The sequence below is a fragment of the Arachis ipaensis genome, chromosome B5, assembly GCF_059453495.1.
Source record: "Arachis ipaensis isolate K30076 ecotype BB chromosome B5, ASM5945349v1, whole genome shotgun sequence".
Lineage (NCBI taxonomy): Eukaryota > Viridiplantae > Streptophyta > Magnoliopsida > Fabales > Fabaceae > Arachis > Arachis ipaensis.
This window is the reverse complement of record NC_142440.1, coordinates 2,587,137-2,602,944: the sequence shown is the minus strand read 5'-3', so window position 1 is coordinate 2,602,944 and position 15,808 is coordinate 2,587,137. Positions and strand designations below refer to the sequence as shown.

At 30.1% G+C, this 15,808-nt stretch overlaps 1 protein-coding gene across 1 annotated transcript; it reads left to right on the top strand.

Annotated features, from left to right (window-relative positions):
* The first annotated feature begins 12,861 nt into the window (after positions 1–12,861).
* On the top strand, positions 12,862–13,305 carry LOC148563210 (uncharacterized). The gene has a single exon (XM_088486481.1). It carries the CDS (start codon positions 12,862–12,864, stop codon positions 13,303–13,305), a length of 444 nt encoding a protein of 147 aa, XP_088342607.1.
* Positions 13,306–15,808: the final 2,503 nt, after the last annotated feature.

The following is a 15,808-nucleotide window of genomic DNA, read 5'->3' as shown; positions in this document are numbered from 1 at the left end:
GAGTTTATAAGAGGGATAGGAATTGTATGTTTTATATGTATATTATATTATGAGTTATTATGTAAGGAGTCTTGTATATGAATCTATGCCTGTTTGTATTTTTCTTAAGATAAAGTGTTTAATTTCGGTTTTTCTAAGAAATCAGCGATACAGTGTTCAGTCACAGGCTCCTATTTTAGTATTTAGTATGTAAAGTAGTCGTAATACTTCTTGCTATCAGAGTAGCGCAGCCGGAAGCGTGACTTCTGATAGTGAAGGTGTTACAATTAGAGCAAAGCCAAATTATGATTTATAATGTATAATAAAAATCGAGTTATAGCATAACGAATCATATATATATATTGTTGGATTCTCGTATTTGTCACTTTAATTTTATCAAATATAATTTTAAGTACATCTAATCCAACATGAAGTCATACTAAAAAAAACACTACATGTGTTTTAGTAAAATTAATTATTAATTAGAGAAAATAATATTCTTATTTTTTAGAGATATTTAAATTACTCTTTTTCTCTTTATTTATAAAATATATACTCATTTTTTCATGAAAAAATAAAAGAACTGATGTAAACTTCGCGAAATTAATAAATAATTAGTTAATAAATTAATTATTATTCAAAGAAATGAGGAGAATCAATTTTTATAATTTAGAAGAGTAGAAATATTAAAAATGCGAATTTTGACACTAATTTTAAAAATTTTGACTCAAAATCAGACCAACAAACCGAACTAATTAGACCGAATCCGAACCAGACCCAAGGCACATATATAAGGACCAATATTTAGCCATCTTAATTTCATTTATCATCTTTTAACCGTATGAGAGAACGAAGAGCGTCGAATTGGGAAGGAAAACTTTGAACCCTCGTTGAACATTTCAATTCCACGTAACTTTTAATTTGGAGCTCCAATTGACGAGCCATCAGTGGTCACGTGTTTGTCTCGGACTTCTCTACAATTCTATTCGAATGAAGCGGTAAAAAATTTTCATTTCTCACCCAGTTTTCTCCCTTCTCAATTTCGTAACTTTAGAGTTTTGGTATTGAGGAATTGAATGATTTTGATGGTTTATGTGAACTCTAGTAGCAGATAATCACTGGGTTTTGTCCAATCGATCCGTGGGTAAGGTAAGAAACTGTTGAACCCTTGTGAATTATTGAATTAGTGAACCCTATGATGATTATAGTGGTATTGTGTGAATTAGATTATGTTCTTATTGATTTAGAGTTCAATTGGGCGGTTTGGAACGAAATCCGGGTCATTAAGCTTGAGGAATTGACGTTTGGAAGATTAAAGCTTGTGAAAGGAGAGGTTTTTGAGGTGTTTGAAACTTAGGGAGAAATCGACCAAGGTATGGTTTTGGTTTCTCATAGTTAATGTTTAATATCACATGAAAATTTAGGCTAAAAGACTTTAAGATAGGAATGAGCTGAATGAATTATTGATGGATTGTGTATATGGTATGTGATGTGTGATTCAATTTTGTAAACAGTTTGCTATTAGAGTTGGTTGATTTTTGAAAAAGATTTAACATTGGAATTAGTTTAATTTTGAAATAATTTGATACTGGAAATGATTTGAATGATCGAGAGGTGTTTGGTTCGGTGGTTGGGACCCTTGAGGGGTGGTAAAAGTCTGAGTTTTAGAGGAGATGTTGCCGAAATTTTTATGAAAATTACAGGTTTCGTTTGAAGTGGTTATTTAGAAAGATTTGTGTTTAAGGATTTTATGATTTGATTTTGAGTTATTAAGAAAACGATTACGTTTTTAAGTTTGATTTATTTAGAAAAGAATGAATTAAGCTTTGAGCTTGGAGTTTGACTCCATGGATATTTTTTTTGAACTTGGAGATGCGCACAGAGGGACTGTCCAATGGTTAGCTACCAAGACATGTCAGGTTGGCTATATAACCGATAGATGAGACTCATCAGCCATAGGATAAGCATACATCACGTGCATTCGTATATTTTGCTTGGGTGTGCATTATTTTGGTTTGTTTAATTGCTTAACTCTACTTATTTGCTACTTGTTCTATTTGCTATAATTGTACTTATGTCTGTGTTTTCCTTGCTTGAATTGTATGTGTATGTTTTCTAAGAAATCCTTCTTGGCGAAGATATGAGGGGGGTTGTTTTGTCGGTGATTCGGAGGGTTGGAGGAGACAAAAAGTAAAGTGTTAGGTTAAAGTTAGATTTAGAACTTGAATACCTTAGATAACTTATTTAATTTCTGGTTTAGTTGAACCTTTAAGTTGAAATCTGAGTGTCGGAGTTCTAAGAATGCCTCTGACTTTTTCAAGACCTCTTATATTAACTATGCGGGCACCTTTACCATACTGAGAACCCCCGATTCTCATTCCATACATATTTCTGTTGTTTTTCAAATGCAGGTCGAGAGGCACCTCGCGAGCGTCTGGAGTTTCCTGTGCAAGCGAAGTTTGGTTATTTTGGGATGTTGTAATTTGTATTTACACTATGTATATATGTATATAGATTCTTCTTTGTATATATTTTATGTTTGTCTCTCCTAAATGTTGACTTGGAGAAATAGGTGTTTATTTTGTAGTTTGAGTTTTATTTTGGGTATATATATATATATATATATATATATATACTCTGACCAGCCTTAGCTTCGCAAGTCGAGTCTGGAGCTTGATATCTGTGTTTTGGAATTTTGATCTGTGTATTATATTTTTAGCCTTCTTTTGATTTTACCTATCCGCTTTACGATTATCCATGCGAGTGTGAAACGATTTTCTGTTTTCGCTTTTGCTTAGCTTCTTATTCAAAGCTCCTAAATATGAATTCTTTCAACTATATTTATATAAGTCTTTTCTTTTAGAGGTCGTAATACCTCGTCACCTCTACTTTATGACTTAAACGTAAGGTTCTGTGTGGTAGGGTGTTACAATTGGCATAAAATATAAACTCATCATATATACATATATGTTAGTGATAATTATTTATTAGTTAATTCAATAATAATAATAATAATAATAATAATAATAATAATTTATTTATTTTAAATATTTCAACTTATTAAGAAAATATTTAATTTTATTTTTTATATATTTCATGATTTATGATAAAATAGTGAAAATAAATAAACAACATTAAATAATAATAAATATATTTTATATTATTATTACTATTATTTTTAATATTTTATTATTAATAATGAAATATATAAAAAATTTTAAATTGAATATTTTTGAACAAGTCAAAATACAAATATTATGTAATAATAGTCATAATAATATAAAACATGTATTTATTGTTAATGTAATTAATTTTATTTACTTTTAATATTTTATTATTAATTATGAAATATATAAAAAAATTAATTTTAAATATTTTTACAACAAGTTAAAATATTTTATGTTAAGTGATAAAATATGAAAAATAAATAAAATTTATTAAAATAGTAATAAATATATTATTATTTTTTAATTTTTGAATTAATCAAATAATTGTAACTAATTTATATATAATTATAATAATTATTAAAAGATATTATTGTAAAATATTTTAAGTGTATATATTTTAATTTGTTTTAATTTTACAGAGAATTTATATTTTATAAATAGAAAGAAGAGAGTGACATTTAAATATTCTATATAAGAAAATAAAAGGTCAGTTTTTTTTATATTAAATATTATACTTTTATAATTCAATTCATATTTTTATAATATATAATGTCATTTGTTGTAAAATAAATAAGGTAGATGTACTAGATATAAAATAAAATATGTAAATAAATAATAATAATATTCACCACATCAATATCTCACACTAATAAAATGTATTAATATTATACACTAGCACCCACTAGAAAAGAGAAGAAAATAGACTTTATAACAATATATGAAAAAAGAGAGAGGTAGGAATATTTGTTATTGCTGTGTATAATATTAACGGAGGCTTCTCCTTTTATAGGCATAATGAAGGAAAAATTTCAACTTTCATTAATGTACATTTTTTTTGGTAAAATGAGAATTGAGTCATCCAGCCATGATATTAATAGGCATCCATATCTATTGTGTTTATCACAACTATCATTTTCATTTTAAAAGTATTTATGTTAATATACATATTCTACAAATCAGATGGACCTACCCAACGGATGTACACACCTAATTAGCACCTGGCTGCAAACTCATCTGGAATCTATTAATTAATATACGAAAAGTAATGGAGATATCTGTGAGAAGAGGGATGCACATGAAACATGCAAAATCATCCCAGGAAGACGAATATTGATATATTTTAATTTAGTTTTTGAAGACTAAGATGACTTGCTAAGATAAAATTCTTGCTGATATAAGAAAATCTTATAAATGATTAATGGTATACTTTTTTTTAAGAGTAGGTACTCAATGTTTTTTCTTTATATTTATTTTGTATTTAAATTAATGTTAATTAATTTTCAAACTTTTTTATCTCTTAAATTTTTTTAGATAAAGTAAAATCTTGAGTTAGATTAATTTTATATCATCAAATTCTATAATATTAAAGATGTAACTATTTATATGCTTTTACTAATCGTTTATATTGTTAGGGTAAATAATTTCATATAACCATATTATGTGTATATTAAAATACAACATATGCATAAAAATAAATTAAACATTATATATATTTATACATAATATATATAATAATTAATTTAATAATTGATTATTTACGTATATATAATATTTTCAAATTTCATAATATATAAAACAAAATAATAACAATAATAAAAAGTATTAAAATAACAATTAAAAGAATAAACACAAACAAAGATATCACTATTAGGTAGAGTTAATTATCAATTTAATATTTGACAGATTCAGAATATTAACAAAAAAAATCTTAAAAAATATTATCAATAATTTTTTTTTAAAATAATTTTAAAATTTTACAAATGTGTTCATCATTTTGTCAGAATCTATTTTAGATTAGCATAATACTAAAGTAGTTATTAAAATTTGATAATCCGACTAACACTTAAAATAAATTACTAATCTAGCATTTTGAATTAATTTAATTAATGTCTAATTTCGTAGTTGGACTAATAATTTATTTTTAGAATTAGTCAAATCATCTAATTTTAGTGGTTATTTTAGCATTATGTCATCATAATAAATTCTGACAGAATGATAAATATATATGTCAAATTTTAAAATTATTTAAAAAAATTTTAATTGATAATATTTTTTACAATTTTTTGTCTGTGTCTAAATTTTTTAAATATTGAATTAATAGTTAATTCCTATGGTGTATTATAACCACCTGATGATGCTATATTATCGGGACAAATTTACTAAAATCCAATGAGTAACACCGTTATCCTCAAATGAGTCACCTTTTGTTTCATGCGTACATACCAAACACCAAAATATTAAAATAGAATAGTAAAAATTTTAAGTGTATTAGAAATATCGGTGTTCTAATTATTTTAACCATTAATTTAATTAATATATTATATATATTTTTTATAATTTAAATTAATAGTTAAAATAACTTAATACACTTCAAACTCTTCTGATAGAATAATCTATTATTATCAAGCTAAGTGATTGACAATGCCTGTGGCTTTTCTCTCTATCATGTTTAATTTGAGTTGTTAATTTACTTGTCATAGATTTATCTATGTCTAGCATTTTCTTTAAAAGTAGGACTTTTTTTTTTAGATAGTGATCTATTGAGATTTATAATACAGTATTTTTCTTTTAAGAGATGTGATCGCTTGTTTTCAAATATTAGTTTTTCTTCTTTTTTAGTTTTATTCTAATTTTTTTTTAAAACTAATAATAAAAATCGATTCTAAATATTTAGGCCATAATTTGTTTTATATATTATAAATTATTTATTTAATAAACAAATCAATAAAAAATATATCTAAATAATTATATTTTTAATATAAAAAATATAGTAGTATAATTAATTACAGAATCTTTTGAAAAAAACTATCATCACACAATCTAACTATTATAACGTGAAAACTCAATTTCATAAAGTGATAAAACTCCTTTTTCAAATAGTGAATGCTATAATGTTTATGATATTGAGTTTAATTTACTGAAGAAAGTAAATAAATAATATTTAATAAATTTTAATTATTTTATTTTTATTTTATATATTTTATTTTTTATTTATAAAAATAAATTAAATAATTTAAACAACATAATAAAAGACACTATAAAATTCACCTATTTAAATATGGACTCCGATGTTTATTAGATCATAATCATTATGGCAGCAACTCCCACGCCTTAAAAAAATTAAAATATCTTCATTGACATGTTGTCATCAATGTTTCTTTTACTTCTTCTATGTAGTCAACCCTACCAGTACCAGGGCACCTATATAAATTATAAATAATATAACCTAGCTTCGACCCCAAGTCCAATAATTTAAAATTGGATATATATATATATATATATATATATATATATATAGCTTTTAATATTTTTAAAATTATTTCTAATATTTAATTTAATTTTATCTTAACATTTGAAATGAATTGAAAAGTGTTGACTAATAATCAATTCTCAAAAATTAACAAAAAGATAAAATTAAATTTATGTTTCTTATAATATTTTAAAAAAATTAAAAATTTTTAAAAATAAAAATATATTTTATCTATATCTATATATATATATATATATATATATATTATTTCATTCATTCGCGTACTGCGCCTTTAACTTCATCATCATAGATAGAAAAAGTAGCAGCGATCCAAATTATCATCATCATTCACTACTAATGAGAAATGGTTTATTCTCTTCAAAAATGTTTGGTAACAAAAAAAAATTAGCCAAAAACAACTATAACTTGTCTTATTTAGTATTCATTAATTGTTGCGACAATTAATGAATGCTAAATAAGACAAGTTTTAACTGTTTTTTTGGTCTCCCTAGCATTACCCCATTCTCTTTTAATAGATTATCCTTAAACATCTTTAACTTTAATTATTGTGACATTACTCTTCAAAAAAGGAAATATTAAACCGGTGGCTCATAGATACTATATTTAGTTGTAAATATGTAAAAATAATATATAAATTTTAATTTTTTGTATTTAGTTGCATTTCTATATTAAAAAAAAATTGAACACTAACACTAACTCTCTTATTCTCATTATATATAGTCAATTATATATAATAAATATAATAAATTAAAGAGGAATTATTATTGTCTTTTAAAACATTAATTATATGTAACTTTTTACTACATTAATATTAAAATTTAGAAGAATATATATATATATATATATATATATATATATATATATATATATATAATTCGTTTGCACCATAATAAAATTGTGAAAGAATAAAAAAAGAAAGATGAAGAATATTGTACTTTATATTTTTTATTGAAAAATTATAAAGGTAAAGTTAAATATATATAAAGCATTATCTATAAAAAATAAGAATAAGTAAAGCTAAGATAAGAACAAAAAAAAAACAATAAAAACTAAAATTATAGTATACATTTTTATCTATTCTGATGAGTTGAATTTATAGGCCGGTGTGAGATTTTTTTGTTGTTATCATGGGTTAATATAAAAGAGTGATTTAATACACTTTCGTAAATTGATGGATGGAAAATGTTAATAATTCACAGCTTGGATAAGCTTCGATAAAATGGTTGAGAAAGACGCGTGTAGCGCGGTGACGCAGAGGAAGACGCGTGTAGTACGGTGATGAGAGAGGCACGGCGGAACTAGGGTTGCCAGTGGCAGAATAGAGAAGGAGACGTTGAGCTTGAGAGAGAGAACAAACAATAATCTTCAGAAAGTGCATGGAAGTGTGTGCAACGGAGAAGATAAGGAAAGAGAAAAATGTGGCGAAATTAGGGCTGCTAGCGGCGAGCAAAAAAAAGGAGAGAGAATGAAAGAGAAAAAGAAGAAAGGGAATGACGGAAATGCCACGACGGTGTATGGTGGCCAGTAGTAAGTTGAAAGATGTTATAAATAAGGCTAAAAAAGGTAAACAATACATTGTAGTTTTAACAATAAAGATGAAGTTGAGGGTAAAAAGTAGTAGCACTTTAAGTGGTGCATGAGAGCATGTGTAGCAGCAATTTTAGGTTCATTAAACTTAAAAAGACAAGAAGAAGAAGATGGGTCAATCGGTGATGTGAGAGAACGTGAAGCAAAAGAAAAGGAGAAAATACATAAAAAAAAAAAGTACTTATTAAAAAAACAAGGTGTTCTCACTGGAATACCATGAAACAGAATACCACCATGACTCTGATATATTTTGTATTTTTTAATTAAAAAATTATAAAAATAAAACTAAATATATATATAATATTGTCTATTAAAAAAAATAAATAAAAACAATAAAAATTAAAATTATAACATAATTTATGTGTTATATATGTTTGATTAAATTTATAAATGAGTATGAAATTTTTTTATTGTTGTCATAAATTAATGTAAAAAAGTGGTTTAATACATCAAACTTTCTCTCAAATGCCATAATCTCCCCATACTCAAATCAAGAGGTTACGAATTCAAGTCTCCTATCTTTAATAAAAAAAAAAAAGTTACTCCTTATTTGTTACGGTGTGTTATTAGTTCATATAATTATTTTGTAAATAAAATTTAAGCATGACTCTTTTTATGGGTGGAGCCTCTCACAAAGAAAAGGAGGCAATGGTTTTCAAATTTTAATTTTTTTTATAAATTATATGTAAATTTTAATTTAATTTTTTTTAAAATATTTATTTTACTCACATTTTTATTATAAAATTAAATTGTGGTCCTTTCTTAAAATTTAGCCTAATTTCCTTCCTTATTTTATATTAAGAAATTAAATTTAAAATTAATTAAGAAAATATGATTATTATGGTATCACTCTATTACTATAACTAGAATTCTTATCAATATTTAGGTTAATTAATTTAATGTAATTTAAATTTTAATTCAAGATGAATTGTCTTTATTTAGATTAGCATATGATGTAATTTAAATTTTAGTTTACGTTTAATTGTCGTCAATATTTATATACGTGCTTTATTTATTTTCTTATTTTTGAATTAGTACATAGCGCGCAGTAACGAAACTAAAATTTGCTATTAGGTTATGAGCACTCCTATATTGATTAGACATGGGAGAGCATATTGCAGAAATACTTCAGCAAATGGTATAAAATATAGGGTTTGACTAATAGGAAAGTTTTTAAATTAATCAAGAACGTAACATCGTGGTATAATTCAGTAATTTTAACGTTGATTTTAATTAATATATATTGGGTATATTTAATTTTTTTAATTAATATATTTTAAAGATATATAATAAATTTATTATTAATAAAAAATTTTAAATATTTTTAATACTTTTTTTAGTTTTATATTCTTAACATATATATAAGATAGATAAATTTTAAAATATATCATGTCTTTATGTGGGGATAAATATTGAACCTAATTGAATTTTTATTTATATAGTGTATTTTATTTTAATTTTTTTAAGAAATAATAATTAAAATTAATTTACATTAAAAAAAAATTTCAATAAATGATGGCGGCTATTATTGTTACTTTGTGCACATTTTGTCTGATAGTATTGAATGTTTAATTTGTTTGTATACTACAACTATACTAATTCAGCGGTGGACCGCCACCCACTAGCTATGACATGTCACAGTATATTGTCACTACTAAGACACTAATTAAGTTGAATAATAAATAATTATTGTTAAAGGAAATTAAATAGTCATAGATATGATCAGCCCTTGATGGGGACATGTTCAACGTGGGACTTCATTTCTTTCATTTTAGATTCTCTCAAATCTCTGTTGTGTTTGTGTTACTTTTTCTTTAATTAATTAATTAATTTTCCCGCACTCACTTGTGCTACACAAGACACAAACACAATGCGTCTTATCAGTAAATAAAATACACACAGACACATATTATATATTAATAATAGTGTAACTATCTTTTGCGCCTAATTAAGTTCAGCAACCTAGTTAAGTTGAGCTATTTCCATAATTTGTGTTTAGTAGACTGAATTAATATTAAAGAGAAATTAAATAGATTAAAAATTATTTATCATAATGATAATAGTTGTATTTTGTATAAAAAGAATATAAAATTTATGCATGATTTATTTTTGGCCATAAATTTATTTAATAAATATGGTGTGCTTAGTTAACGTGTGCTAATAGAACTTGAACTATTTTAAATATCGTCAAAGAGTTTTTGAGAATTGAATTAAAAAACATGATAAAAATCATGAATAAAAAAAATGACTGATAGAATTTTTTGCAGTTATTTAAAACATTATTTGGTTATAACGTAATAGTATAATATTCCAGAATTTAAAAATAGGGGTTGAGAAAGTAAAAAATATGTCTTTTTAAATTATAGAAAGTAATGTAGTATTATTTATTTGGTTGTTAGTGACAATATCAAAATAACAATAACGAATTATATCCTATACATTTACTCTATTTGTTGTGTCGTGTTTTTTTGTTCCTTCACCTAATTGTATTGAACAACTTGTTCAAAAATATATGTTGTTTCTGTGTGAATCTGGACGCTTCGAGGTATAGCTCGTCCTGCTGGAGCTCAGACCGGCTTTCCTTAGAGCGGAAGGGTGGAACGTCGTCTTCTTGTAAGAGAGGCGGCGTTGGTCACCTGCAAAAGGACTCTCCAACACTCAAGTAAGTAAGAGTGTGAGAGTATTCAGAGTAAAGATGAAATGATTGCATACCTGTGACTAAATGAGGCACTTGTATATAATGGAGTTACTGAAGGCAGTTATCCGTATCGTTTGTTACCGGTTTGGGCGGAGTATCTGTTGGTGGCCCGATATTCGAGGTTTTAGTAGTTTTGTGGAGAGATTTGCAGGGGAGTTGTGTGCCGATCCTGGTTCCGGGATTATTGGTATAGACTGGTTTCAGGCTAACGGATCATAACCCCCAAGGTTGACCAGTTTCGGAAGTCGAGCTATAAACAGGTTAAGCTTTTATGAGTTATAGCTCGGAACCAGGATCTGACGTAGGTTGTCTGTTACTGGCAACTTTGGAGTGTGGTGGTTTTGATGTATTGATGTGCCGAGCTATAGCTCGGAATGGTTGGACCCCCAAGCTTAACTCCTTTATTGTCGAATTTGAAAAAAAGGTCAATCTTTTGAATTTTGGCGGTAATCCTTTCATGAGTGATTTTAGAAGAGAGAGAGAATGTTGGAAAAGACAGTTGCATTTAATGTGTGTTGGTAATTGGAACGGTGGTAAGATTTGGCCATTGATTTACGTTTTTGGCTTTATCATCAATGGCTGGGGTTTGCTTTTGAAGCGTAACATTTATAGGAGGTGTGGGGTAGTGGGCTGATGGGTGGTTTTTGCTGGACTCTTTGAGTATCCACTTTTGGAGTTTTTTCCTTTTCACTTGTGTTTGCGGAAGATGAGTAAGAAATGTTAGTTGCTCTTCTCTTGTTGTCTTTTTGTTTTCTGTGTCCATGTTTGTTTTCGAAATGGAGAAGGGAAAAAAGGTTGAGATAGGGACAGCTACTAGTTGTAAAAAGGAGGTTAAAATTGTTGAAGAGGTGTGGGTTTGGGATCTTACGAATCCATTTTCTTGGGTGGTAGAGTCGGTCAAGGGGTATGCTTCTGTGTTTGATGACGAGCAGAGTGTATCGCAGTTAGGGTAAGTTTCTTCGTGGGTTAGAGAGGGTAGTGATATCAAACTTAGGTTTGTGCCATGCTGTGCTAATGATTGCGTCTTTCATCGCGGGGAGGGGTTTGAGTTCCTCTTCATGTATAGTTGTGTTTTTGTTGACTTAGGTGTGAAATTTCCTTTTTCCGAGTTTGAACGTGGCATGTTGATGTAGCTTAAGTGTGCACCGTCGTAGCTACACCCTAATTCTTGGGCATTTGTTAGAGCTTTTGAGATTCTGATGGGGTTTTTAGAGATCGAAACTTCGTTGGAAGTCTTTTTTGCTTTGTTTCAGTGTAAGGGGGTTAAACGGGGTTGTTGGTTGAACCTGGCCAGTGCCCCTGGTCGTGCCATTTTTAGTTTGTATAGGTCTTCTTATAAGGGTTTTAAGTCTATGTTTTTGAAGATTGGTGTCGCTAAGGGTGAATTTCCTTGGTTCGTTGATGAATGTCTATTGGAGAGGTTTCCTTTGTTCTGGGTTCCGAGGCCTAGACAGATATTGGGTATGGATGGGATGGAATATAGGAATGAGATAATTGTGGAGTTTTTAGTTAATCATATATCCTCTTCCAGTTTGTTGTCCGTCGTTGAACTTCTTGAGTTGGAAACGGATAAAGATGCATTGGCTGGATATATAGGTAATTATTGTATGTTCCTTGTTTGCATATGATTTGTTTTGTTTTGTAATTCCTTTGTTGCTTATCTGTTTGTAGTTGAGAAAGCTCCCAAGGTGACTTCGAGTAGCTTGCGAGCTTATTTTCGGACTAAAAATGTTGATAAGCAGGGTTCTAGTAGTCATATTATGGCAGAGAAAGGTGCCGAGGTTGATCAGCCATCGCCTGCTAAGAAAATTAGCTTTAAGCGAAAAAGGGGTGAAGAAAAAAGGAGAAGCCGGTGCAATTGGTCGGGGATAAGCTCGATGGGAAAGATATTGTTATGGAAGTAGTGAAAAAGTTTACGGTAAATCAGAAGGCGGTTCATGGCTACACAGGGGACGAGGACTTGACCTCGCTGTGGAGTGAACATTTTCCATTTACTATAGTCGCTAATGAGTATTGTCAGAGTCCTGCCGACGTCAAGCTTGTTCACGGTATTGGGGATGTTGGTGTTTGTCAATATCTGCAGGTAAGTGTTGTTTTGTAGGTTTTCTTGTTTGCATTTGTGTTACTTTTGTCTTATTTGCTTTTGTTGTTTGTAGGTGATGGGAGCTCGGCTGATTTCCATCGGCCGGACTCAGGAGCTAAAACATGCTAAGGACGCTTTTGACAAAGCCACAGTTGATCAGCTGATGCAGGATAATTTGGAGAAGGGGAATAAGCTTCGTACTGCTCTGGATTTGGTGGATTCTTTGCAAGGAAAACTGACAGTCGCCGAGGATGCTGGGAAAAAGCTTGGCGAGGAGAAGACTGCTTTAGAGGCTAGGTTGATAGTTCTTGGTGTTGAGAAGAAGCATCTTGAGACTGAGAAAGAGGATCATAGGCTTGAGATGTTCGCTGTTGGTTTTGAGAGAGCAATTGAGCAAGCAAAACTTCTGGCGCCTGCTGCTGATTTGTCTGCGATGGATCCGTGTAAGGTTGTTGTTGGCGATGAGTTGGTTGATGATGATGATGCTGTTGAAGGGGAGAGTGAAAACCCAAATGTTTAGCTATAATAGATTGTTGTTTTTGCGTGTGCGTTTTGGAACTTTAGGCTTATAGCCGTTAGCTTTGTTTGATGTTTTTATTTTGAACTGCTGGCTTTAGCCAAACAAATTTGATAATGTTAAGATTTGGTTGCATGTTTGCGTTACATGTTTGATTTTTGTGGAAAATGTCTTTGAATACTTTGGATTTTGAGTTAGTATTATTTGTTGGTAGTACTCGGCCGAGTAGAATAGTGAATGTAATATAGAGAGTAGGTGATGTTTGTATTGTAAGATGATGAATGAAAAAAAGTGCGGGGTGGTGTGCCTCATTAAAATTTCTCCAGCAAAACTCTTCTTAGGGATAAAATCTGGTAGTAGGAAAAATAGTGCATCACCGTGCTCGACTTATAGACTAGCTAAAAAATACATTCTTAAAGAAGATATGTTCCAACTGTTTGGTAGGGTAGTTCCATCAAGTTTTTGTAGTTTGTAAGCTCCTTTTCCGATGACTTTATGAATTTGGAATGGGCCTTCCCAGTTGGCGCTTAGCTTGCCATGTCCTGGTGGTCGTCGTACGTCCTCTATTTTCCTGAGGATGAGGTCGCCTTCTGAGAATGTCATTAGTTTGAGTTTTTTGTTATATTTCTGAGCTATAGCTCACTTTATAGCGAGTTGTTGCAATCCTGCTTTGTATCAATTTTCCTCGATAAGGTCGAGCTTTGTTCGTCCTTTGTGATTGTTGTCATCTTCTTTGATGTTCTCGGTCCGAGGTGATTGTAGTGAGATTTCAATAGGTAGCATGGCATCACTTCCGTAAACTAGTCTAAAGGGGTTTTCCTTTGTTGATGATTGTTATGTTGTGTTATAGCTCCACAGTACCTCTGGGATAAGCTCGGTCCATTCGCCTTTGGAGTCTTCGAGTTTCTTTCTAAGGCCCTGTAAAACGATCTTATTGGCAGTTTCGGCTAAACCGTTAGTTTGTGGATGTTCTACAGACGAGAACTGTTGAACTATTTTGAAATTTTGTAAGAAGTTTGTGAATTTTTTATCTATGAATTGTCTACGTTATCGGTTATAATGGATTGAGGAATACCAAATCGGCAGAATATGTTTTTCCATACAAAAGAAATCATCTTTTCGGAAGTTATTTTTGCCAATAGTATTGTTTCTATCCACTTTGTAAAATAGTCAATAGCAACAATTAAAAATTTAACCTGGTCTGGAGCGGGTGGAAAAGATCCGAGGATGTCTATCCCCCACTTGTTGAATGGCCAGCTTACCTCGGACGAGTGTAACTGCTCGGCTGGATTATGGATGATTGGAGCGTGACGTTGGCAGTGGTCATAATGGTTAACTTTATGCATGCAGTCTTGCTGTAATGTCGGCCAATAGTAACCTGCTCGGAGAATTTTGGAGGCTAAACTTCGGCCTCCTATATGTGTTCTGCATACTCCTTCGTGGACTTCGTCCATTGCTAACTTGGCATCCTCCGTGTTTAGGTATTTAAGGAGAGGTCTTACGAAGCCTCATTTGTATAGCTCGGGATCGAGTAGTGTGTAAAAACATGCTCTTCTTTTGAATTTTCTTTTATTTTGAATGTTGTCGGGTATGTCACTTGTTTGCAAGTAACTTATGAAAGGTGTTCGCCAGTCATCTTCCTGCAAGATACTTGAAATTGTTGTTAGCATAACTCTTGGTTCATCAAGCGTTAGTTGGGATAATATAGGTGTCTTAGTTTGACTTCTTGTTATTACTAATTTTGAAAGGATATCTGCTCTATCATTTTGTTCCCGAGGTATATGGGATATATCAAAATTTTGAAAGCCGTTGACAAGGTTATTGGCAATGGTGTTGTATTTTTCTAATAATGGATCCTTTACTTTGAAATTACCTGTTACCTGTTGTACTACAAGTAAGGAATCGCATTTGACGCTTAGCTGTGTTATGCCCATTGTGTGGGCCAGTCGTAGTCCTGCTATTAGCATTTTGTATTCTGCTTGGTTATTGCTTGCATGGAAGGTAAATTGTAGAGATTGCTCTAAGGCTGTTCCTTGTTCGTCCTCAAGTAGTATTTCTGCTCCGTCGACACATAGTGTCTGTTTGTTATCTGTAGCGCCTGTTTCTTCTAAGGTGAGTTCTGCAATGAATTCGGCTAATGCTTGAGATTTGATGGCTTCTCGGGATTGGTATTGGATATCGTATTCCGACAGCTCGATCGTCCATTTAATTAATCTTCCGGCCAGCTCGGGTTTCGTCAGGATTTGCCGGAGGGGTTGCTCGGTTCTGACCACAATAGTATGGCTTTGGAAGTAATGCAGTAGGCGTCTTGCCGTTGTTACAAGGGCTAGGGCCAGTTTTTCTAGCTTCGGGTACTGGACCTCGGTGTTCTGATGGGATTTACTGACGAAGTATACTGGATGTTGTTGCTTTTCTGTTTCTGTTACCAAGACAGAACTGATAGCATGATTAGTGACAGATAAATAGAGGTAAAGTGGTTTGCCGACCTTTGGGGTTTGAAGGATTG

Excerpts from the sequence above, each read along its gene's own strand:
- LOC148563210 (XM_088486481.1), top strand. The coding sequence starts at position 12,862 with ATGGGAGCTCGGCTGATTTCCATCGGCCGGACTCAGGAGCTAAAACAT.